The following is a 23,202-nucleotide window of genomic DNA, read 5'->3' as shown; positions in this document are numbered from 1 at the left end:
AGTCGTAAAAATATTGGTTTTCCCGGTCAAAAATAAAAATGACACACTCCGGTCTCCGACTCAAACCAATCAACATTCAACAGACAACAGTATATTCTTACGGTTAAAGTTACATGACGTTCAAAACAATTGTCAATAGTCTTTAGTTTACCCAATACCCAGTCACAGTCGCGTTCGCGTATTGCTGTTTCTCGTGCAGCGTCCGGTTGTTGTGATTCTTTTTTCGATAGACTGTTATTTACGTCTGCTGTCCAGAGACTGCTATTGGTTTTATCGTCCATTAAACAAACAGTGACGCTTGTCGCATCATGTCTGACTGTCCTCAATTCCAGTTAATGCCTCAAGTCATGTCCATGTATCATCCGCAACCGCAACCGCCATCGACACAACCACCTCCGCCACCGAATGCGTTCCCTATACCACCGGGGCAACCGATGTTTCCAATGCCGCCGCACTTTGGCTATCCGCCCATTGCTTGGTCGCCAATACATCACTATCCGCCGCCACCGCCTCTGCCGTTGACGCCACAGCAACCGGCCCACGACCGCGCCGAAGAGGACGACAACTACAACGCGCAGCAAATCGCGTTCAACAATAACAACAATAACAGCAGCAGCAACAACAAAAATATAAATTCCACGGACGACTCGCAAAATGATTTGGAACTGCTGTCGTCTCAGCGCCCGAATCGTCAGACGTTCACGCGCAATGTGTCCAACAAGGTAAGCATCCCCATGGGATTCTATCGTGTTAGCAGGGGAGAGGGTGAATAATTTTTTATTTTGGTACTTATATAATAATATATACTTAGCACAGCATGGCTAGAATTTAAAAGTTTGAAATGATGATGCCCGGTATTGAGTAGGGTGACTTATTAAATAATTATTAAGCTCTTTAAAAATACCTCTTCATTGTATTTAGGTCTAGTTGAGTTTTTTTATTTGACAAACAATCTAAAAATTAGCTTAATAAAAATAAAATATAAGCAGCCACCCATTACCTAATGATTTTTAGTTAATTGATTATTTTTTTTTATTTTTAACTTGCGATTAGAATTACCTACCCAGGAGTGTAAATTTTATTTAAAATCCCTGTTCTTTGGGAAGATAATGCCGTTCTGTGTAATATTAGTGTTAGGTATACTAAATAAAATTTTTTTATATTTTAAATTATATTTATTGTAGTTTGATACTCGACATGAAGAATTCAGAAAATACTTGGAAGAAGTAGGCATTTTGTCCACATTTACTAATATTATATCTGAAATGTACCAAGATCCATTGCGACCTAATGATCCGTTGGGGTAAGTAGTTATCAAAATAAATAAATTAAATGAATAATTAAAACTAAGGTAATTATATTGTGTTAAAGATATATTCGGGATAAATTAACTTCTTCTCGGCCTGAAACAGTTGAACTTCAAAATCTTCGCATTTGGTGTGACCAGTATCAAACAAAAACTATTCGTCTGGAAAAAGAATTAAAGCATGTAATTGAACGGTTAAGGAAACATGAACCATATATTACTGATGATTCTCTTTTTAATGAAAGTTCTAAAGAAAATGAATGCAAATCCTGTGTATTGGATGTATCAAATCTTTTGTTGGAAAGTAAAGAAGAAAATCTTAAACATGGATCCATAAAAAAATATAACAAATAATAGTTCACATTAATTCTAATAAATAACTTAAGAATAAACCATGAAAAATTGAAAGATTTTCAGAATTTGTTGTTATTGTAATTTATGTATAAATCATTTTTGCAATTGTATTCTTGTTAAAGATAATTTTTCAATTTTTCTGTTTCTAAAATTGGACTGTACTTATTAAATTTTAATGACGTTATTTAAATTAATAGTTTTATGTTGGGTTTTAAGTTGTTGTATTTCTCTACTTGGAGAATTATTCATTAATAACTTATGTTACAGTTACATTCGTATTTTGAATGTATTTTCTCTTTCAAATGTTGAGAAAATCCATTGTTGAAGTTTATTTTATGCTCATATAACATTTTGTTTTTAATATCCTTATTGACTTATTTTGGTTTTTTTTTATTGATTATCTTTTTTGAAATTGTCTAATTCTAATTTAAAATGATTTATTATTCAAATTAATATGTATTCATATTAGATTGATCTATAATTTTTGTTTTTTTTTTTTTTTTTAATTTTTTTGTTGATATAGATCATTGTTATTTGATGAAGTACTTAACACTTTATACGTTCATAATAATTTTTTTTTTCAATTTATATTACTTACATTTTTGTTAACCCATCCAACATTAATTATTATTATATATTTGTATACATAAAATTATGTGTTTGTATATTTTGTATGTGTTTATAAATAGCCATAAATACCTATATATTTATACAACTTTCATTTTTGTTTGCCATCTCACATTAATTATTATCTATACCTACTTAAATTTTTGTATTAACTCAACATATTTTTTTTTTTAAATTATTTAATTTTTTCTATACAATTATAATTTTAGTTTCTTTTTATTAATTAATATTCAAACAAACGTTATATTTAATGTTTAATACAATTAAATGATTTTAATTTAGTATTATGAGTATTTTTATTCTATAATAAATTTATTTCCTTGATTTGTAATAAAAATCTCCAAACCTCTTTAAACTTTTGAACTACTGCTAATATGTATAAAAATACTACTGACAATTACTAATTTAACTTAAAAAATTGATATTGTTACTCTGTGACAAATACTAGGTATATCAGACAGATTACTGCTGACCTCTTCAGTTGTATTTAGTTTTTTATAATTTACAGCATATAGAATGAAAATCAGATTTAAGGCCATTCTTATTATGTCCAGTTTTAATTGTTGGTTAAGACTAACTGGTTGAATTCTATTGGTTAACACATAAGAAGTTCTGCCAGTTATAGTTATCAGACATGTTTTAATATTCTAATCTGACTTATATTATATCTTAATAATATTTTTTAATTTATTACTACCTAAATGTATTTTGGTAATATGTCTTAATACAAGAACGATTAGGCCACACAATTGTATTAAATTATAAAATATTGTATAATACATAATATATATATAATTATAATAGAAACCTCAATATTGTAATATAATATTATGATTTATAGTAGTTATTCCCCAACCAATAGTATATGAAATCGATAACGTGTATTGGCAGTATAAAATTTGTATGCAAATTTTTCTAATATCTTTATCTCTTAATGACCATTTTTAAACGTTTTCTTTACTTAGATAATATTTTTATTTTGTAAAAATGCATTTCTATTATAATAGTTAAATACCACGGTTAACAAAATTTTATTTGAAATTTAAGGCTAATTTATATCTATATATAAGTACACATACGACATACGACCCAAAAAGATTAGGCGTAACTCAAACCAATCAGTTCCACAGCGGATCACTAATAAACGAACATTACAAATATATACGAACTGTATGGAAGGTACCTATGAGAAACTGTAAAAACCCCGGTTGAGTACATTATTAGTTATTTTAGTCCATTATTCGCCCAGAACTCAACTCAATGCAAGACTTGAACCATTTTCTGTGCTAACAGTTAACACGTCGAGTCTTTTACAAATTACAACATTACAAGTTTGCCTGTGTATGTAAGTAACAAGAATTTATGTTAAGTGTTATAATTCATAAATTATCATATTATGTAGCTGAAATATTGAAATAGCCAAAGGAACCTACTGGCTACTACCTATTGTACTAACATAGAATATGTTCATTTAATTTAATGTGGCAAATTCACTCTTAATAATAAAACGAACCAATAACAAAAGATCGAATATGTTAAACTCAAATTGTTAAACTTGGCATCTGGGACCCGGACCAGAGAGAAAATAAATAAATTTTATTTATTTATTTATCGTAAATATGTATAGGTGTTATTGTATAGTATTATTAGTTTTGTATACTTGTATAAAAATATATTTGCTGTGATAATATAAAAAACAAATAATAATAAATAATATGAAACGTCGACATTTCAAACCGCGATACTACTGTACACATTTTTAACATCCAAAACCCATTAATTTACTTATTAATTATTACCTTTTATTTCTAACATTAACTTTATAGTTTATTAGTTATCTATCTAGTATCTTGGGAATTCATATTAAAATCAAAATAAACCAATCTTATACCCATCAATATTGTACTATAACGGGCTACCTATATAGTAACTACTAACTAGTTAGTATATAAGTAAATATTAAACAGATAAAAATTCTAAAAATATAATTGAAAACAATGTTTCCATTTATTTTTAGATTCTGAATGGAGTGATGAGTTTATTGATTTTACAATGATATATTTTTTTTTGTCCTTGGTGCTCTGTAGAGGTTAAGAATATGAATTTTCTAGCACTTTTCAAAAATCAAAAGCGTTTAGAAACACCACAAAATAATTATGGATAAACAACAGGAATTTCTACGCAAAATAAGTTTTCGACAAAATCGATTTATTTTATATTAATGTAAATTGGAAAACAAATCGCTATAAATACTTAAAAATGTCATCAAATATTAATTATATTGGTCATCTATACACCATAATATTTTCAAAAAATTCTGTCATTTTTGAGTTATTTATAGACAACTGAAATTTTCAATTTTTCTTAGTACATATTTTTATTTTGAAATGTCGATACAAAAATTGAAAATTTAATACAAAGTTTCTATAATCTATAATTTGTTCTTCTAGCAGTTAAAAAAAATTACAAATCGTTGTTCGCGATTGTTTTATAAGCATTTAAAGTTTAAATTTTTACAAAATACCTATGTCAAAATCGTAAAAATTTAAAAGTATTTTTGTAGTTGTAAATTTATATTTTATAAGCATTTTGGTATTTATATCTAAGATTAAAAAAGTAGGTCAACGTATTTCGGTGGTGGATGTTTGTCCATCGTCCCTTCGGTCCTCGGACAGGATAGTCTAATTTTACTGTAGATATTCGATTTGAATGCAATGATTGCATTCGATAAAAAAACGATTCTGAGCGGACGAGGGGATCTTTTTTATTTAATTTTATTCGTTTCTATGGTGATAAACAAAGCCGTAATTAGTCGTCCTTAATTACTTAACATTAGGTACAAAATCGATTTATCGTACGTTTTTTCTCTTTTAACCGCTTTTATTTCGAGTACCGTTTCAAAAATCCAAAAATGACCACTCTTAAGTACCAGCTCAAGAATATAACCTTTCAGAAAATATGCTACACTTGTATTTTTGAGCAAGTTTAGGGAGAGAAAAAGTGTTTTCAAAATAAAAAATAAATAAACATCATTGTAAAACCAATACATTCCTTGCTCCGCTCAGAATCTAAAAATTCAATTAAGTTTTCCATACGTTTTCCTTCAAATAACTATAAAGTAAACTAAAAGCGTCATAGGAAAAAATGTTATGAGCGTCTGAATTTTAAATATTTACGAAATCGGGTAAACGATAACAATTTATCCTTAAACGATTTTATACCTATATATTATATACGTAAACCGTAATAATACCTATATAGCGTGTTACAATGTTATGGCTAATAAATCAATAATAAAAATAGGCAATAATGGTATTTTCTAAAAATTAGTTTACGCCACGCGGTCTAGGGTTCAACGAGGGAGCAATACGTTCCTATATTATGATAGTATGATACACACCTGCACATATTTTAATACCATAATGTTTTTTTTTCAAGTTATATAAAATTGTTAGATATCTAATTTAATAATCGGGGTTTAATATTCACAAGGAAAAATATTCAAATAGGTACATCAAATAAATTATGTATTAAGAAATTAAACATTCTTGAAAGCCTGGGGGGCATGGCCCTAGTGCCCCCCCCCCCTTGGAGGCGCGTCTGAGTAGGACATTTTCCCCTCATTTTTTCATAAATATAATAAAAATTAAATAATAAAACGTAAAAAAATTATACAACACTATAATAGGTTTTTATATTTATAAAATATAGTCTAAAATTTTCGATATAAAAATGATATATTTTGTAAAAAACATCGCTCATAAATATAAGATGGTAGATTTGTAGAAGAATCTCCTACAACTATCTATCCTACTACGCCAAAAATAGTCGGGGGGAATTGTCCGCCGTTAACTTATATTATATAATAATTCGTATAAAAGAAGAATATAAAATACATTCATTAAAATTTTCTAAACAAAAAATTTTTTTTGATATCTTAGTTCATCAGAGTACTATAATTCTTCTCTCTGAGGAAAGTAAAATTTAAAATTTTTTGATTACATCATCAATGTTAATATGATAGTTGAATTCCTAGTCAATTGGCATTACCAAAAAATTGGACGTATGCAGAAAACAATTTTGGGGGGTGTTTTTGAAAAGGAACATTTTTTTTCAAATTATTTTGTACCCATTACGTCAATACACAATAGATATAATTTTATTTTATTTATAAATCCTGTTTAAGTATTACTATTTTTATTCAAATTATATTAATTATTTTAATTTGTTAGTATTAATTTTTTATTACAAAAACCAAAGATTTGGGGGAGGGGTATTTGATCACCCAAAACAACCCCCCTCCCTGTGTAAGTCCTTGGACATAATGATGAGTAATCCATGTAGTCGATCCTGATGCATTGTACCAAATAATTTTGTTTTAATTAAACTTAAGTTTGAAAATATTCTTTCACTAGGAAAACTAGTCAGAGGGATCGTAACAAATACGTTTATAACTTTAAATATATTATTGAATATAGTTTCCCTTCTACTGCCAAACTCGGTAAATCATCTTATATGTGTCACAATTTTTTAAGCTGAAATTAGGAACATTATTTGTATATTGAAGTTAATTTATTTTAATATTTCAGCTTTTAAACCAAAGGCTTTGGTTAAAATGGAGATATCATTGTTGTCAACATTTAATTCTAATACATTGGCAATTTTTTTTCACATTCAAAGTTTCCTGACTAAACCTCAAATAAATACCATAAATTATTTGATCGAATATTGCATTATTTACTGTAATAACCATTTTTCAATCTTCTTTAGTACCCAAGAAATGTTCGGTATTATATATATATATATAAAAATCGATTAACTTTATATTAAACTTCCTTTTTTTAACTGGCGGAATTACAATTTGATTGTCTTCACATAATTTAAAGACTTTTTTTTAAATATTATCATAATTAGATTCAGTATTTCTCATAGTTTACAGTGCCTTCTTCAATGATTTAACTGCTATAGTACTGTTAACAAATTAATATCAGATTTTTGCAAATATACACTCACTTTTAATATTAAACATAATTGATAATATAGGCTCCATGCAATATTTAAATATTAATATTTGTTATATAAAATTACATTATAATATATTTAACTATATTTGGAAGCAAAATTTAGCCCCCCGGAGAGGCAGCTGCCTATTATCTCCTCCTCCAGCGTGAGCACACCTATGATAATCACATTCAAATGATAACAATATCTCACATAGGAAAATATCACCATAAAAACATTTGGAATCAAATCCAAAACACTCCAAATGAAACCTTATTCCAAAAAATAGGTATTTATTATTGAATTAATATATCTACTAGTCTTATGGTGAACATTGATGTTTTCTTTATTTCAAATTGAAATGGATGATTCCACGTGCAATTTACAGCAGTTATAATTTAAGTATAATATGTGATCTATAATAAAAATAACATGATTAGTAATAAGTAATTACAAAGACATACATAGACATTTCTATTTAGTCCTAGTTTGCATTGCTCATTAGGTGTTTAATAATTTTCAATTTAATTCAATTACATAATTTAGGTCTAAACTCATTACACAAATATAGATTAGAATTTACTTATTTTAGTAATTACATTTCATGCTATTTCTTGTACTTTACTCCAGAATTTAAAGTTTACCATTAATAATATTGATTTATTGTTAATAAACTACATAGGTAATATACTAGTAATAAAAATTAAAACAAATTTTGTTTTGGATTTTTATATTTGTATAAAAAATATTGTCATAATCTAAAAAAAAACTTGTAACACATTTTTGTTTATAAATAATATTAAATTGTTCACTATAGCATACATAATAATAATAAAAAAGGTAAATAAATTTGAGAAGCATTTATAAATTTGGTTAATATATTAAAAGTATTATAGTTACAAAATATTGAATGGTAAGATGAAGGTATTGCATACAAAGATAAAGAAAGAACTGTTAAAAGAAAATGTATATATGTGGTGATAGATCAAAAGGACTTTTAAAAAAATAAATTGTTTTATTATTTAGTTTTTGGTACCAAAGCATATAAATAATATTATTCTACATGATTGCTAAAATTTTATTATCAAAACTATAATTTAACAATTCACTAAAATAAAATCAGTATAAATTACAGGATATTATACAGAATGATCCCTGTAAGCCATAAGGCAAACATAAAAAATGAGGTAACCCTGGATCATTCTGTATATTTAATTTTATTTAAGACAATAATTATAGCTAACATTTTTTTTTTTTTTATATATAAAAGTAAAGTAACCTGTTACCAATTTTATTTTGGCCTATTTTTTAAATTAAAAATGCTGTTATTGAAATACCACCATTAACATATTATATTGTTTGAGAATTATATAATTACTTTGTGATGAGAAAACATTTTTAAGACACTTCAGTAAAAAAAACACATAAATTAAAATAAAATAAACTTTACATGTTTAGATCACATAGGTACCACCGGTCCTCTCTTGGTATATTTCAATTACATCGTCATTTATCATGCCTAATGATTTTGGTGTATCTTCATCAGTGATTCGATGACCATCAAACACAAAACGTAACTCATCTACTTGAAAACCCAACTTGCTACAGTATGAACGTTTCAGGCGAACCAAGGCTGTGGCGGCTTTGACACGAAAGTGTACTTCGTTGGTCATATCACTAGTGATAACACGCAAGCGGATATACTCATCAGCATTGGCCAAAGACTTGTCTTCAGGCACCTCCAACGCACCAGTATTTGGATCAGCCACAGATGTGCTCTGGCCTTGCTGGTCGTCTTCAGTGGCTTTATCCGTGGAGCTGGTCGCTACATTTGCCGTCTCTGAGGTAGATGGTTCGATATTTGGTGTTTCCTCGTCACTCATTTTCTATAAATACCAAAAACAACATGTTATTATTCATAATAACTATTATGTGTGTGTATAAACTAGTTGTGTCACACCAAGATGTTTATAGTGCCTTATTAACTATTAGTTAATACTCACCGCTACGATTTGTTGATTTTTTTAACTCTAGTGTTGTTTAAGTTTCAGGTGCTCGACTCGGTGTAACACTTCCGACAGCCGATCAGATTTATTCAGCTATAACGCTATACTGCAATTGCAAACTGCAAACTTGTAATTCGTTTGACGCGATGTCTAACGTACGATAATGGACATACGTCGACAATATCTTACGAAAGTTCTATTTGTTAATAAGTATTAACTATTTTAGAAAAACTAGTAAACGCTCAGTTAACTACAAATTAGTGTTAGCAGTTACAACTGCTACAAATCGCAAAGAAAGGCATTTGGTTTGGTGTTAGCGTAATAAGTAATAACGGTAACAACACATGGTATTGGTTTACATGATAAGTGTTTACTGTTTAGACGTTTAGTACATGTTATTATCAAAGTAAAAGATGGCCGACATCAACAAACATTCGTTTTTATTGTTCTATTCAATGGATATAATATGTTTTAACAACAAAACTGGAATATTCAAAAGAATTGCGATGCAATGATTTAATTTAAATTGTTTAAAGTGTTAGTCAAACAAAACAAACACGGAATATAATATTGTAATGCATTGTATTTAAATACAATTATTACGACAAAACATCGCGTATTTGTCTGTAGCAGTAGTTGCAAGTAGCAACAACACTGTTTTTGGAGGCACATACGAGTATACGACTAGAGTGACCACGGTTAAAACCATATTATCTCTTTTTAACTGGAAGTATAGTTTTGTACCTAGGTATAGATTTATCAACCGAAATAATGGTTGTTATGGTATTATAGTAATGTTCTCGCGACGTCAAGTCCGTTTGTTTTACGTAGATTTTAATTTACAGCATACCTATACAGATTACAAATTTCAATCATGAATCAACATAAAGTTGTGAATTGTACCTAACTGAAATGATCTTCGATAATTTACATTAAATATTTTAGAATACATAATTATTCGATGGAACAAAATAATATACATTATGAGCTAGGGTACAATCAGTGTCGGTCTGGCCCACCCGGCTACCCGGCAATTAATAAATAAATAATCGCCAGGGGCTACTGTACATTTACCTAAATTGAAAAAAATATTAAGTTTACTCGCGATCCGGGTTCGGATTCCAATCGAATCAATTTGTTAACATTGAACTATTGATTATAAATACTGGTATTTAATATATTATTTATTTACTAGGTACATATTATTAAAAAGTATTATTTTAAATTTGTATATTTTATTTAATTACCTATTGAATGATAAAATTTTTAATTTCATATTAAATGTACGCGGAAAACGCAATTATCTTTATGTTATATGTTTATAAATATTATAAATCTAAAAACTTATTTTTGTTTTTTGTAACAAAAGAGCCCTTGTAAATTACTATGCCGGGGGGCGGGGGCCCAATCAAAAGCCAGACCGACACTGGGTATAATAATAGTTTAAGCTCAAGCTCATTTGAACTATTGAACTCAATTTGAAGACTGAGCTCACTGCACCGGCTCAGTCATGATTCATGAATACAATTCACAATCGTAGGGAGTTCAGCTGAACTAAAGGTTTATAGATGAATATCTAGATAATTATTTTATGACGATTTCATAGTTGTTTTACTAGTGATGGGCACTATTGAACTACTCGATAGTTTTAAACTCTATTTATTCGGTTATTTTTATAAACTATCGAGTAATTTACTCGATAGTTTTTCTAAACAATTGAGGTTAAAAATTATCTATTCAATCAAAAAATCACTCGGTTGTTTTATAAACTATAGTCAAAACTAGTCGGTGGTGCCCATCGGCCATCACCAAATTGTCTAATGTCTATGATTGACTTGTAGATAGACTGTTCTTGTAATCTCGTACTGAGTTCGGTCATTAGGTTTCCCTAGATCTTAAAAGGTTAATATCTAAAATCATGACGCTGTCACTCAGACTGGGTTCATGAGAAAATAATTTTGTACATCATTTTAATAATATATATTTATTTTTATTAATGAAGTTTTAATTTTCACATAATATTTTAATATCTCGACAATTTTATAGATGATTTTAATAATAAATTATAAATATTAACATATTATATTATTATCTAGACAAAAATTATGAATATAAACATGGCTAATGAACATCATAATAAATATTAAAAAATAATAGGTAATAAATTAAAATAAATTAATAACTTATTAATAATATAATAAAATAATTTGTTTTACATTATGATCAAATCTCAAATATATCATTGATATATCGATATTTTTCTTACGAACGAACACGACTATAAATATAGTATAGCTATAGTTGTATCTATATACAAACATAGGATAACGCTACAGTATTAGGTACATTATAATATAAGTAGATGATACCTATTTACTCGCACGTAAAATAAATATCGATATATTCATATTTTTCGTCCTGTAAAATATCGTTCATCGTTATTATTTGTAAGCTATTTGAAAAAATTTAGTAGGTACATTTACATCTTTAAGTTTCGATTAACCTAAATAGTTTTAAATAATTTAATCTTATATTTTAAAATATATTTACTGGTTTATTTTCTCCAAAAAAAATGTCTACGATAGTATTTATAATCAATTATTAGTTATTACTAAATAATTTCCATCGTAAAAAATGTCCGCGGTATGTAAAATGTAAATCAAAAAAATAAAAATAGATAGTACCTACCTACTGCAGGCTACTAGGTAACTTAGTGTCAGTTTACCTTCTAAAAACCAAAGAGTTTTCCATATTTTTTCTCATTCCAGTTTTCATGATCATAATCACTTTCAGCTGTCAGCAGTACTCAGCACTATATATGAATATATGATATAAGTTATTCAATATTATTTAAGTCTAGTATACAACTATATCTATATAGTCATATAGGTACGAGGTACCTATAAAACTGTCGCTTGGCGTTAATAAATAAAATAAAATAAATATATAGTAAATAAAATTTCCTGCTTATAAGCTTTTTTTATTCATCTGAACATTTATGTTAAAACATAAAAATGTAAAAACAAATTATTATAAATACTAAATAATTAGTTAATTAGTAATTATAATCTTAATAAAGAACGATTTATATCTCTTTTTAATATTTGTATTTTTGTAGGTAGGTACTTATGTCTTATAATCATTTGTTAGTCCAACTTAACTAAATAAATACCTAATAATATAATAATATGGTTATAACATACAATATATAATATATTAATATACGTATTATGTATATTGTACCTATTGAATTTATAACAAAATTACAAATATGTACCTAGGTACCAAATTTTTGAGTGTATAAGTGTATAAGTCATAAAAATGTATAATAAACATGTAAACATTGTAAACGCATAAAGGTACTATCAGTATAGATATAGATAGACATTATCTAATCATTATTAATTATTAAAATTTAAAAAATAGCCAATAGCAAGTTGATAATTAAAAAAATAACAATGGTCATATTAAATCGTAGTTGATAACCATTCATATTAGTATTATTACTATATTAAAGATGTAATGCACAATCGAATAGGTAACTAAGTACCTATAGTACCAATACTTATCAGTCATGTACAATAAACAAAATCGAGACTACACCTATAAAAGATAAATGTGTTGTACCTACCTTGTATTTTGTAATGTATTTCTCATCTTGTTTCTTGAATCGTGATTATAATACAAAGGTAGTTAATATAATATGATGTGATTAGAACGATTACGTTTTTGTCGGTAATAATCATTTCTATTGTTAAGTTTACAAGTGACAATTGAATTATTTTTTCCTCCTATTCGGAATAATATTATTCTCATAAGGTTTTATTGTATACTATACTGCAGTATAAACCTATACTAAAATTATATATATATATATATATATATAGTTAGAAAACCTCAATACCTACTTGAAGTTGACACATCTATCATCATTCGTAACTGGTAAATATATTTATTATAACTAGTAACATATTTTAATTGATTATACGCCTATTATAGTACGAATCTATACATAAATCTCAGGTAGGTTGGTAGGTACACGTATATACGTACACTGTTACTGTACAATGTATACATTGTAGTACCTTATATTTATATACAATTTATATTTTTAATATTATATAAGTACATTGTAACATTTGTACTTATTCTAAGATGTTTGTGGGTATAGTGGGTATACTATATAAATATATAATACTAGTTACTAACTATATAGGACAGGTAGTATCTAACCTATTATAGTAATTATTATCACGATTTAAGATATACTTACTACTTGGATATATCTAGATATATCTTAAATCGTAATTATTATATAGTTATCTATTAGTTATATTGACTATAGAATTCTGTATTTCTGTGCGACTGTGAAGTATTATAAAATATGGTTAATCCCATGGGATGGTCTATAATAAATTCATCAAAAAGAATAACAATTTACAGGTATTGGGTGTGGCGTGAGAAAGGGACCAGGGCATAGATAAAAGATTATCATGTATATATATATATATGGACCAGGGTATTTGAAAAGTACACTGTAAGTGGGGACTGGGGAGTTGAAGTTGTTGGGCGTTTTGTTAAATTTGTATAATACAAATTTTAAATAATAATAATAATAATAATCGTATTATTGTATTTTAAAAACGATAAATTATTGCGTTTAATTACTGAAGTTTAATTAACACAATTAAACGAAATGAGCGCTAAACACTAAAGCAAAACGATTGATTACATTTTTACTACAATTAGTACTATTACTTGACCATCCCTTCGTACTGCGGTCTGCGATGGAGTGCGACGTGCGCCCGGCTCACGACAATCGTTGACAGCTTATAGGTACGATTATTTCTTGTAATTAATCTTAAGTTCGTTAAATTGCAACTACTCGAGCATAGATGGCATTAATTTATTAAATTATCGTACGTACGTTTTTTTTTTTATTTGCATTAGGTATTTACAAGTTTGTAGATTTAACTATTTAAGTGCGACTATGGTTATTGGATGTACATATCTCCAGGCGCGGATCTAAAGAGTGGGACTAAGGGGCTTTAGTCCCCCCCCCTTTGAACGTGTTATATATTTTATATAATTAATATACATACGTATGTGTATTTACTAAAATTATATATTTTGTCTTTCTATAATACAAAATTAGCCCCCCCCTATTTCATATTCTAGATCCGCCCCTGCATATCTCTGGTACCGTTATACAAAATCTAACCGTTATATTAATTCGTGAATCATTCAGTTATGAAGATTATTTTAGGTCACTACTATAATTACCGTTACTAATTTTAATAATTACTCATAATAAATAATGAGATGCTTACTAAATTATATGGTTAGTATATTATACGTGTTATACCTAATACCTATTAAGTATTAATAAGAAGATATTATATTAATATAATAATATATTCCATTACCTCTGTCTTCAGATTTTAGTTTTTGTTTGTAACTGTATGCGGTAAGCGCTACGTTTTTAATAGAACAATTTTTGAGCAGTTCATTCGTGTTAAAGTTAAAACAAAGTTCGTAGTTGGTTTAATACGGAAATGAGAGTAGGTATAGTATAGGCACTAGGCAGTATACCACTATACCATAAACATTTAAATTAACTCAGATGACTGTATTTATGACATTGCCAACTGCCAAGTATACAATTTTTAACATGTATAATATATTATTATTATTTATTATTAATAAATATTATACCTATTTACACAGTTATTACTGCTTACATATTAATTCATTTTTATGCATAAAAATATGACAATAACTAATTCATAGATTATAATTTATTTAATTATTTACTATTTTTATTTTGACTATATCTAATTAAATGTGTTTATAACTCATGCTTACTCTATAAGCGCATAAGTGAGCGCAAACTTTTCTCACGGGGAATAACCATTGATGCCAGTATATTTCAAAATAGCTCAATTTTTAACTCCCTTCAAATTCATAAGTCAACATTTTTTTAATTAATTTTCACTCAATTACAAATTTCATCAAACAATAGTTATTAGTCAATATGTATAAGTAAAATCATAATTTTAACTTTGAAATTTATTACTAGGTACCTAATTAATAATATGAATTTAATGTACGTGATATATTTTAGTATAGTTCTTATCTTCGGTCAACATTTTTTAATTGAATTCTGTTTATAACAATTATTAATAACTAATTATAGGTTTATAAATTGGTTATTTAGGTTTAATACCTAACCTAACTAAAGAGTAAAGAACAAAAAAACAGCTGATCTCGCAGATCGTAGAGGATGCTATGGCATACCCGGCATCCTCGGATCCTCCCTGTGCACGCCAATGCCTAAGCCCTAAATACGGACTAAGCTTAAGCCATAAATACATATTTTATAAAAATAATTTATCTAAAGAAAAGTATTTTTCAGTCTTAATTTATTATAAGTGTCGATGATGGCTAATGAAAATTCAAAAACGGACGAAAAATATTTGTTGGAAAATGGCCGTGTTTTACTAAAAGAAATGTTTGACGGGTTGGCTTATACTTATCCATTATTTGATGTATATCCAGAGAATAGAATAGTTGGATTAAAATTGGTAAGTCTATAATCTATATTATTACTTTATTACTATTCGGCAGTATTCAGTATTCATTATAATAAAATTATACGTCTATACATCACTCAATAAACAAACTAAATATTTTTAGAAATCGGAAAAACGGGTTTGTTTACTTGGTGGCGGTGGATCTGGACATGAACCATATCCATTTGGTAAGTATATTTGTCAAAATGTCAAATAAGTACTCAAATTTCTGAATTATTTTTAGAAAGTTAAAAGCACAAAACGGTTATAACTTATAAATTATAACTACAGCGTGGCATTGGCATATTAATATTTTATAGCCTTCATAGGATTGACATGGGTACTATAAAAAACATGTATACAGTATACCTACCTAGTACCTAACATTATTTTATGATAGATAGGTATTTATAAATTATTTTTGTTTTTATATTTCCGTTGAGTAGGTATAATTGATAAGAATAAGAAAATAAACAATAAAAATATTAATTTTATCTCATCATGGGTAGACTTAAACATAAATTGTTTATAGGTTATAGGTATAGTGTTTAAATCGGAAAAAAATTAAATTGAAATACAAGTGTAAAAATACTTCTTTCCCCTATTATTATTTTTTCTATTTTCATCGATTTAGAACAAAAAAAAGTTTAGGAAGGTACCTATCTAAAAATTCAAGGTACTTTTCTGTTATCCCTACTACCGATTGATGCCGCGACTATCGTGACTCAATACCTAGATTTATTCCTAACAATTTGTTTTTATTATTAATATTAATTAAAAATTTCAATAATCAATACTAAAAATTCACATGGGGAAATCGGCTTACCGGATGAAAGGAATAGTAACTACTAAATATGAATATAATTTTACTAATTTAAACCACTAGGGCAATGATTTCAATTATCTTTATTTTTTAAGTATTTAAGTTTGTATAAGTTAACTGTTTATTTTTGTTTGACAATAGTTTTTTTCAATAACAACCTAATAATTTGCAATTATATATTTTGAATGTTTTGGACATCTAAATTATAAGCAATAAATAAAAAAAATTTAATCAATCAATCCATCAATTTCAATTTATTAGTGTTACAAAAATAACAAGTAGGTTAATTATATAATTGAGACTAATTATTACAGTATTAAGTAAAGTAGTTACACATATACACATATAAAAATATTAATATTAATAATAAAAACATTGTTAGGAATAAATCTAGGTATTGAGAGTCGCGATAGTCGCGGCATCGATCGGTAGTAGGGATAACAGAAAAGTACCAAATTCAATACTTAAAGTACTCAGATGGTTATACACTTATACCTAACTTAGAATTATAACTTATAAAATTATTGTTATTATAAAATTGATAACTATACACTACATTCATTTTATATTTTGTTAGTATAAATAATTAGGTATTTAGGTATCTATATAAGCATTTATTCACGATTCAAAATGCGTTAAAACAAGTTAGGTAGGTACTTATATTACAACATTTATTATAATATTGAATTAATTATTAAATTTTGAATATTCAGTAGATAGATAAATAAAAACAGAATATTTAACATTTTACTTTTTAAGGAAATTTTAAACCTATTAGGTATTACGTTTGGACGTTTGGTTCATGGTTGTATAAATAAATGAGTGACTTTTTGATACACACTATTTTTGTGTTTTGAAATATTATAGTTTATAATTATATTATAATAGTTTCCATCTTAATTAATTATAATTTATATTGTGTTTACACTGTTTATAGGATATATTGGTGATGGGATGTTATCCGCGTCCGTAAGTGGTTACGTGTTTACTTGTTGTTCATCTCTAAATATTTACCAGGCAATCAAATATTTAAATAATTACAATTGTTAGTTTATTAATATCTTCATTTTGACTTCAACAATATTCTCTATTTTATGTTTATATGTAAAAATATAAAATCATTATTATGTACTTTCCCTATAGGCAATGGAGGCGTTTTACTAATTGTGGCGAATTATACTGGTGACGTATTTAATTTTGGATTAGCCTGTGAAAAAGCGAAAAAAATTGACAATATTAATGTAATTTATTTTTTTATGTTGATTATTAAGCAAGAGAAAATTATATAAAAATAACTCAGTATTTAATTTCCAGGTAGCCGAGTTAATAGTCAGTGATGATTGTTCAAGACCCGGTGGAAAAGTAGGAAAAAGAGGCATGTGTGGTTTATTGTATGTTATAAAGGTAATTTATACGATTAATAAAATATTGTGTGTTACCTATCGCAATTATATAGTTGGTACATGCCAGTACTTCAGTGTCGGTCTGGCTTATGTTTGGGCCCCTGGTACAGTAATTTACAACGGCCTTTTTACAAAAAACAAAAAAAGGTTTTTTACATTTATAATATTTATAAACATATAACATAAAGGTAATAATTGCATTTTCCGTGCACATTTAATTTGAAATTAAAATTTTTTATCATTAGATAATTAAATAAAATAATACTTTTTAATAATATTATAATATACCTAGTAAATAAATAATATATTAAATAATAGTATTTATAATTAATGGTTCAATGTTAACAAATTGATTCGATTGGAATCCGAGTCCGGAATCGGGAGTTAACTAAATATTTTTTTCCATTTAGGTAAATATACAATGGCCCCTGGCGATTATTTATTTATTAATTGCCAGGTAGCTGGGTGGGCCAAACCGACACTACAGTACTCTAACTATACTGCCAAATCAAAACAAAACTCTTAAGTGTATGTAGTTATAACTGAATTTGTAAGTCATTTGTTACATCTTAGATGATCAAACAATTTAAATTATTTTATCATCAATTATATAATACTATACAAATATTAAATAAATTTTATAGGCTATAGAGGTTATTAATATTGAAGTCATATAGATGTTAATATATGTATATATTTAAGTATCAGACATATATTTGTCTATTGGATTGCTATTTTATTAAACTAAACATGAAGTTAAAAATATTACTCATTAGGTGCATTGAAAAATATACTTTAAATAGTTGTAAAAAAGTATTAAAAATATAATACTTATTTACTTATTCTTGGTAGATATTGGGTGCACTGGCTAAACGAGGTAGTAGTATTGAAGATTTATTGTGTCTGGGTAGAAACATCAACGAAAAGCTAGCATCAATTGGAATAAGTGCAACTTCATGTAATGTACCAGGTGAAGATCCATCATTTTTACTTCAACAAGGAGAATTTGAATTTGGAGTCGGATTGCACGGGGAAGCAGGGACTTCAAGAATTAAAGTATAATCAAATACATATCATACATTATACAATAGCATAATTAACTAATTAATATGCAAAAATTAATAACTAAGTAATAAAAATATCCATGCATTGCATACAGGCCCGTATTAAAACAATATACTTAATTTAGGTAAGATTTCTAAAGTACCCTGAGGCCTGCACCTACCCTTAATTGAATATAAGATTAACAAACTAAATACATATTTTTTTGTTAAGTTTTTAAGTTATTAAAATAATTTGATATGATCCATATTAATACATTTTGAAGTCTTGCTATACTATTTAGTAAATGTATCACATTTAAACAGTCTTCTTTATATGTTAATTTTTTATAGTTCTTAACCTATTTAAGTTCAGTAAAAACGTGTACACCAGTTTATTTTTTAATAGGTACAGATATATTTTATTCTAAACATTATCTCTAAATTAAGAAAAACTTTTTAGTTAAATATTAATCCAAGCCTGATTGCTTGTACAACTTCACTTCTGCATGTTTGGTTATATAATATACCTACTTAAGTAGTTAGGTAATTTATATTTATATACAATTATATCAAGCTAATAATTATGAATATAATTTTAGGCATATGATGTGAAAGAGTTGATCCGTTTAGCAGTAGATAAAATTTGTAGCACCCTATGTTTGAAAGAATTCAGCATAATTTGTTTGATTGTGAATAATCTTGGATTAGTATCACACATAGAGTTAGGTGCATTGGCTAAATACACTAAAGAATATTTTGGTATGTATGCACTAATAGTTAATACTTGTATAATATATAAAAAATATTATTGATTTTTAGTTTTATAATTAATTTTTATAAAATTGCCTGCAACTTATATTTTTAACTAGAATTTAATAATAATTAATAGATAATATGGTATTCTTAGTTGATAACGTTGGTGCAATTAAGATACAAATTTTGTGGACTATTGAGTTATTAATTTTTCAAGAAACTAATGTTTTTGGGTTGAGCCGGTTGAGGAGCTTAATGATTAGCCTTTTAGCTCCTAATTATTCAGTAGTTATTGATGTTAATGCAACTTAAACTTAAAAATACTCAACTATTTTAATTTTCATTATTACTATTCATATTAAATATAAATCAATTGATACAAAGTTTTATAGCACTTGTGTTTTACAGAGTATAGTTTAAACTGCTGATCTAACGACTATATCATATATAAATATTTATAATTATAAATTACAATTTATTTATTTAGTTATATCTACATAATTTTTTAATGTTTTCTAGAGAGTATCGGTATGTAATACTATAAACAGTAATCTTAATAATCATTTATAGATGAACTTAAAATAGAAGTAAGCCGTATGTTTGTGGGAACATTTATTGTATCTCTCAATATGTATGGATTTCAATTAAGCGTTATTGATGTGAGTGCCAATCAAGAATGGATTAATTATATAGATGAAGAAACATCAGCTTTTGCTTGGCCGGGTAATCATATGAGCATCAAAACAATCGAAAAACAGAAATCAGAAAATATAAAAATTCCAAATATTGATGATATTAATCCTAAAGTAAATACTAATTATGAAGTTAAAATATATTATAATTATAATATATAAATCAAACCTTAACACAAAATAAATAAATTACAAATGAATGATATAATACTCATGTTAGGTTTATGCATAAATTAATAATGTTTAATATTAAAACAGAAAACTTATTAAGATTAAGTTAGTCTGTGGATCTATGTTATATTTACTCTTTAATATTTAAAGTATTAATGAAACCAAAAAAGAACACATTTTATAACATAAAGAAAACTTTTGTTTGGTATTAATTATAATTTATTATAAAATAATTTTTGAATGAATAACAAATGAGGTGTATATTTTTTTATTCAAGTTTTAATATTTTATCAAATTATTAAACAGTTTTATAATATGCTTTTGAAATTTTAGTTAAAATAATTAGTATAAAATAAAAATATTGTATTATTGATTTTCTTATAATTTATTAGATACACACAATGGTCAATAATTTCTATAAGAACTGTTATAGATTAAATAAATAAAATCAAAAATTATTTTAACTTAATGTTATAATACGTAATTTAGTACTTATTTTAGTCAATAATCAGAATACATTAACTTAATAGAAAAATAAGTGGATTATATGTTTGGTGCAAAGGTTTATAAAAATATATTTATAAATTATTTATGTATGTAGTTAGGTGTATATATATCAGAAAAAGCAAGTTTAATATTAAAAAGTATATTGAAACAAATTGGGGAAGATCTATTGAAAAATGTTGATGTCTTAAACAAACTAGATCAGGAAATTGGAGATGGTGACAATGGTTCAACTATGTCACGGTTTGCATCAGGTAGATTACTACAAATATTTACTTTTTAAAACAAAATTTTAAAATTTTAAAAATATAAATTGAATTATAATTTAGAATTACTTACCGTTCTAAACAAACTTCCATTAAACTATCCGGCTAGTGTTTTGTATTCTTTGGCATTCATTTGTGAAGACAAAATGGGTGGTGCCTCTGGAGCTCTTTATAGTTTGTTGTTGACTGGAGCTGCTGGGCATTTATCTTCAATTAACTACTTAGACTGGACTGGAGCTTTGAAGAATGCACTAGATACAGCTATGAAATATTCAAGTGCAAGAAAAGGAGATAAAACCATGGTGATTATAACATTTAAATATAAATTAATTACTTTACTTGTATATTACACCTATACTTTGTCTCATTTAATAGTACTTTAGGCCAGGACTGATTTTTATTTGGTTTAATCAAGCCACATCCATTAACAGATTAGATTTTGTCAACTTTTGTAATAATTTTTCATTTCTGACTATCGGCCAAAAAGTTACTTTAACTATTGCAGTGTAATAGTCAATTTAATAACTTAGTATAATACAAGTTAGGAAATTGTTAGTATAATAAAGTATAACTCTTGAGAGTTAATAGTCTCTTTGGCATAATCAACACCTCTTGCTGACACCATGCTTAGAAGCCTACCCCATAGGTTACTCTTTTATGAGACAAAGTAGATATTAATTTTAATTAACTGGTGTCATTTTTTAGTTTGATCCAATAATTGCAATATATCAAGTGTTCCAAGAATATGAAGACTTAAGTTCTAAACAATATACAACGGTTTTAGAAAAAGCATTACAGCATGTACATGATGTTTGCAATGATGTAAAACAAATGAAAGCAGAGTTAGTAAAAAAAAAAAAACAAAAATATAAATTAGGTTTTTATGTAGCTAAATGATATAAATTTAATATTATTATAGATTTGGGAAAGCTTCGTATGTAGAAAGTGTTACTTCTGTTGGTAAAATGGATGCTGGAGCTCATGGTGTAGCTTTATGGTTTAACGCCATATGTACTGCTTACATGAATACATCTGAATAAATTTTATTTCATAATAATCATCAGTTTGAGTAGTTTTTGTTGTATATGGTGTTTCTAAAATGAATGAGATTTTTTTTTCAAATTACTTTTAGAATATTATTTTAAATGATAACATAAACACTAATTGTATTTTTTGCAAAATGCTCATATGAATCAAGATATTATATAATTTTTGCTCTTGTCACACGTTTTGTATGTATGTTAAATGACTACAAATAACCACCCCCATTGTTAATGTTGCAGTGTTCTTATACAAATCAATGTGTCACGCCACTTTTTTTTTGTTTAGTCGGTGATTTGAGTGTAAAATCACACGACAAGTGAAAAACTAATAACATCTCAAATAATGGTTAGTTAAAAAATATAACCAGAGTGCTTAGTTTTTTATTTATGATAATATTCTAAAAATAATTTTAAAAATCCAGATTTTTAAGGTAGAAAATAAATTTCATTAAGTGATCATAGTAAGTACACGTGTACTAGTGACCTCGTCCATTCCAGAAACGCCTCGAATATTAGATTATTTAATAGTTTTTTACCATTATTATATTTAAATGTATACAAAATTATATTTAAGTAAAGTGAATAAAACAATATACATACATTTAATGTGACTATAATTTGTAAAAATGAATCTACAA

The 23,202-nt window shown here is 26.6% G+C and overlaps 3 protein-coding genes across 3 annotated transcripts; 2 read left to right on the top strand and 1 right to left on the bottom strand.

Moving 5' to 3' along the window:
• Positions 1 to 74: 74 nt before the first annotated feature.
• Positions 75 to 1,870, top strand: LOC114132175 (uncharacterized). The gene is made up of 3 exons (XM_027997565.2): positions 75 to 722; positions 1,185 to 1,303; positions 1,372 to 1,870. The coding sequence occupies exons 1-3, from the start codon at positions 309 to 311 to the stop codon at positions 1,658 to 1,660; spliced, it is 822 nt and encodes a 273-aa protein (XP_027853366.2). The 5' UTR covers positions 75 to 308; the 3' UTR covers positions 1,661 to 1,870.
• Positions 1,871 to 8,275: 6,405 nt separating this feature from the next.
• Positions 8,276 to 9,802, bottom strand: LOC114132184 (small ubiquitin-related modifier-like). Its single transcript, XM_027997575.2, has 2 exons — positions 9,292 to 9,802; positions 8,276 to 9,174 (listed from the first exon to the last, which is right to left on the bottom strand). Exon 2 carries the CDS (start codon positions 9,169 to 9,171, stop codon positions 8,743 to 8,745), a length of 429 nt encoding a protein of 142 aa, XP_027853376.2. The 5' UTR covers positions 9,172 to 9,174; positions 9,292 to 9,802; the 3' UTR covers positions 8,276 to 8,742.
• A 3,280-nt stretch (positions 9,803 to 13,082) lies between these two features.
• LOC114132181 (PTS-dependent dihydroxyacetone kinase 1, dihydroxyacetone-binding subunit DhaK-like) lies at positions 13,083 to 23,170 on the top strand. The gene is made up of 13 exons (XM_027997572.2): positions 13,083 to 13,236; positions 15,710 to 15,878; positions 15,991 to 16,054; positions 17,627 to 17,734; positions 17,833 to 17,930; positions 18,004 to 18,093; positions 18,945 to 19,148; positions 19,735 to 19,894; positions 20,459 to 20,694; positions 21,353 to 21,509; positions 21,585 to 21,823; positions 22,227 to 22,363; positions 22,441 to 23,170. The coding sequence occupies exons 2-13, from the start codon at positions 15,732 to 15,734 to the stop codon at positions 22,559 to 22,561; spliced, it is 1,761 nt and encodes a 586-aa protein (XP_027853373.1). The 5' UTR covers positions 13,083 to 13,236; positions 15,710 to 15,731; the 3' UTR covers positions 22,562 to 23,170.
• The last annotated feature ends 32 nt before the right edge of the window (positions 23,171 to 23,202 follow it).

This window comes from Aphis gossypii, chromosome 1, assembly GCF_020184175.1.
Source record: "Aphis gossypii isolate Hap1 chromosome 1, ASM2018417v2, whole genome shotgun sequence".
Taxonomy (NCBI): domain Eukaryota; kingdom Metazoa; phylum Arthropoda; class Insecta; order Hemiptera; family Aphididae; genus Aphis; species Aphis gossypii.
The sequence above is the reverse complement of the archived record's forward strand: the minus strand, read 5'-3'. Positions and strand labels throughout refer to the sequence as shown.

Excerpts from the sequence above, each read along its gene's own strand:
- LOC114132184 (XM_027997575.2), bottom strand. The coding sequence starts at position 9,171 with ATGAGTGACGAGGAAACACCAAATATCGAACCATCTACCTCAGAGACG.
- LOC114132175 (XM_027997565.2), top strand. The coding sequence starts at position 309 with ATGTCTGACTGTCCTCAATTCCAGTTAATGCCTCAAGTCATGTCCATG. Across the intron at positions 723-1,184 it reads CGCGCAATGTGTCCAACAAG|TTTGATACTCGACATGAAGA; the intron begins GTAAGCATCCCC and ends TATTTATTGTAG. Across the intron at positions 1,304-1,371 it reads CGACCTAATGATCCGTTGGG|ATATATTCGGGATAAATTAA; the intron begins GTAAGTAGTTAT and ends ATTGTGTTAAAG.
- LOC114132181 (XM_027997572.2), top strand. The coding sequence starts at position 15,732 with ATGATGGCTAATGAAAATTCAAAAACGGACGAAAAATATTTGTTGGAA. Across the intron at positions 15,879-15,990 it reads GAATAGTTGGATTAAAATTG|AAATCGGAAAAACGGGTTTG; the intron begins GTAAGTCTATAA and ends AAATATTTTTAG. Across the intron at positions 17,735-17,832 it reads ATATTTAAATAATTACAATT|GCAATGGAGGCGTTTTACTA; the intron begins GTTAGTTTATTA and ends CTTTCCCTATAG.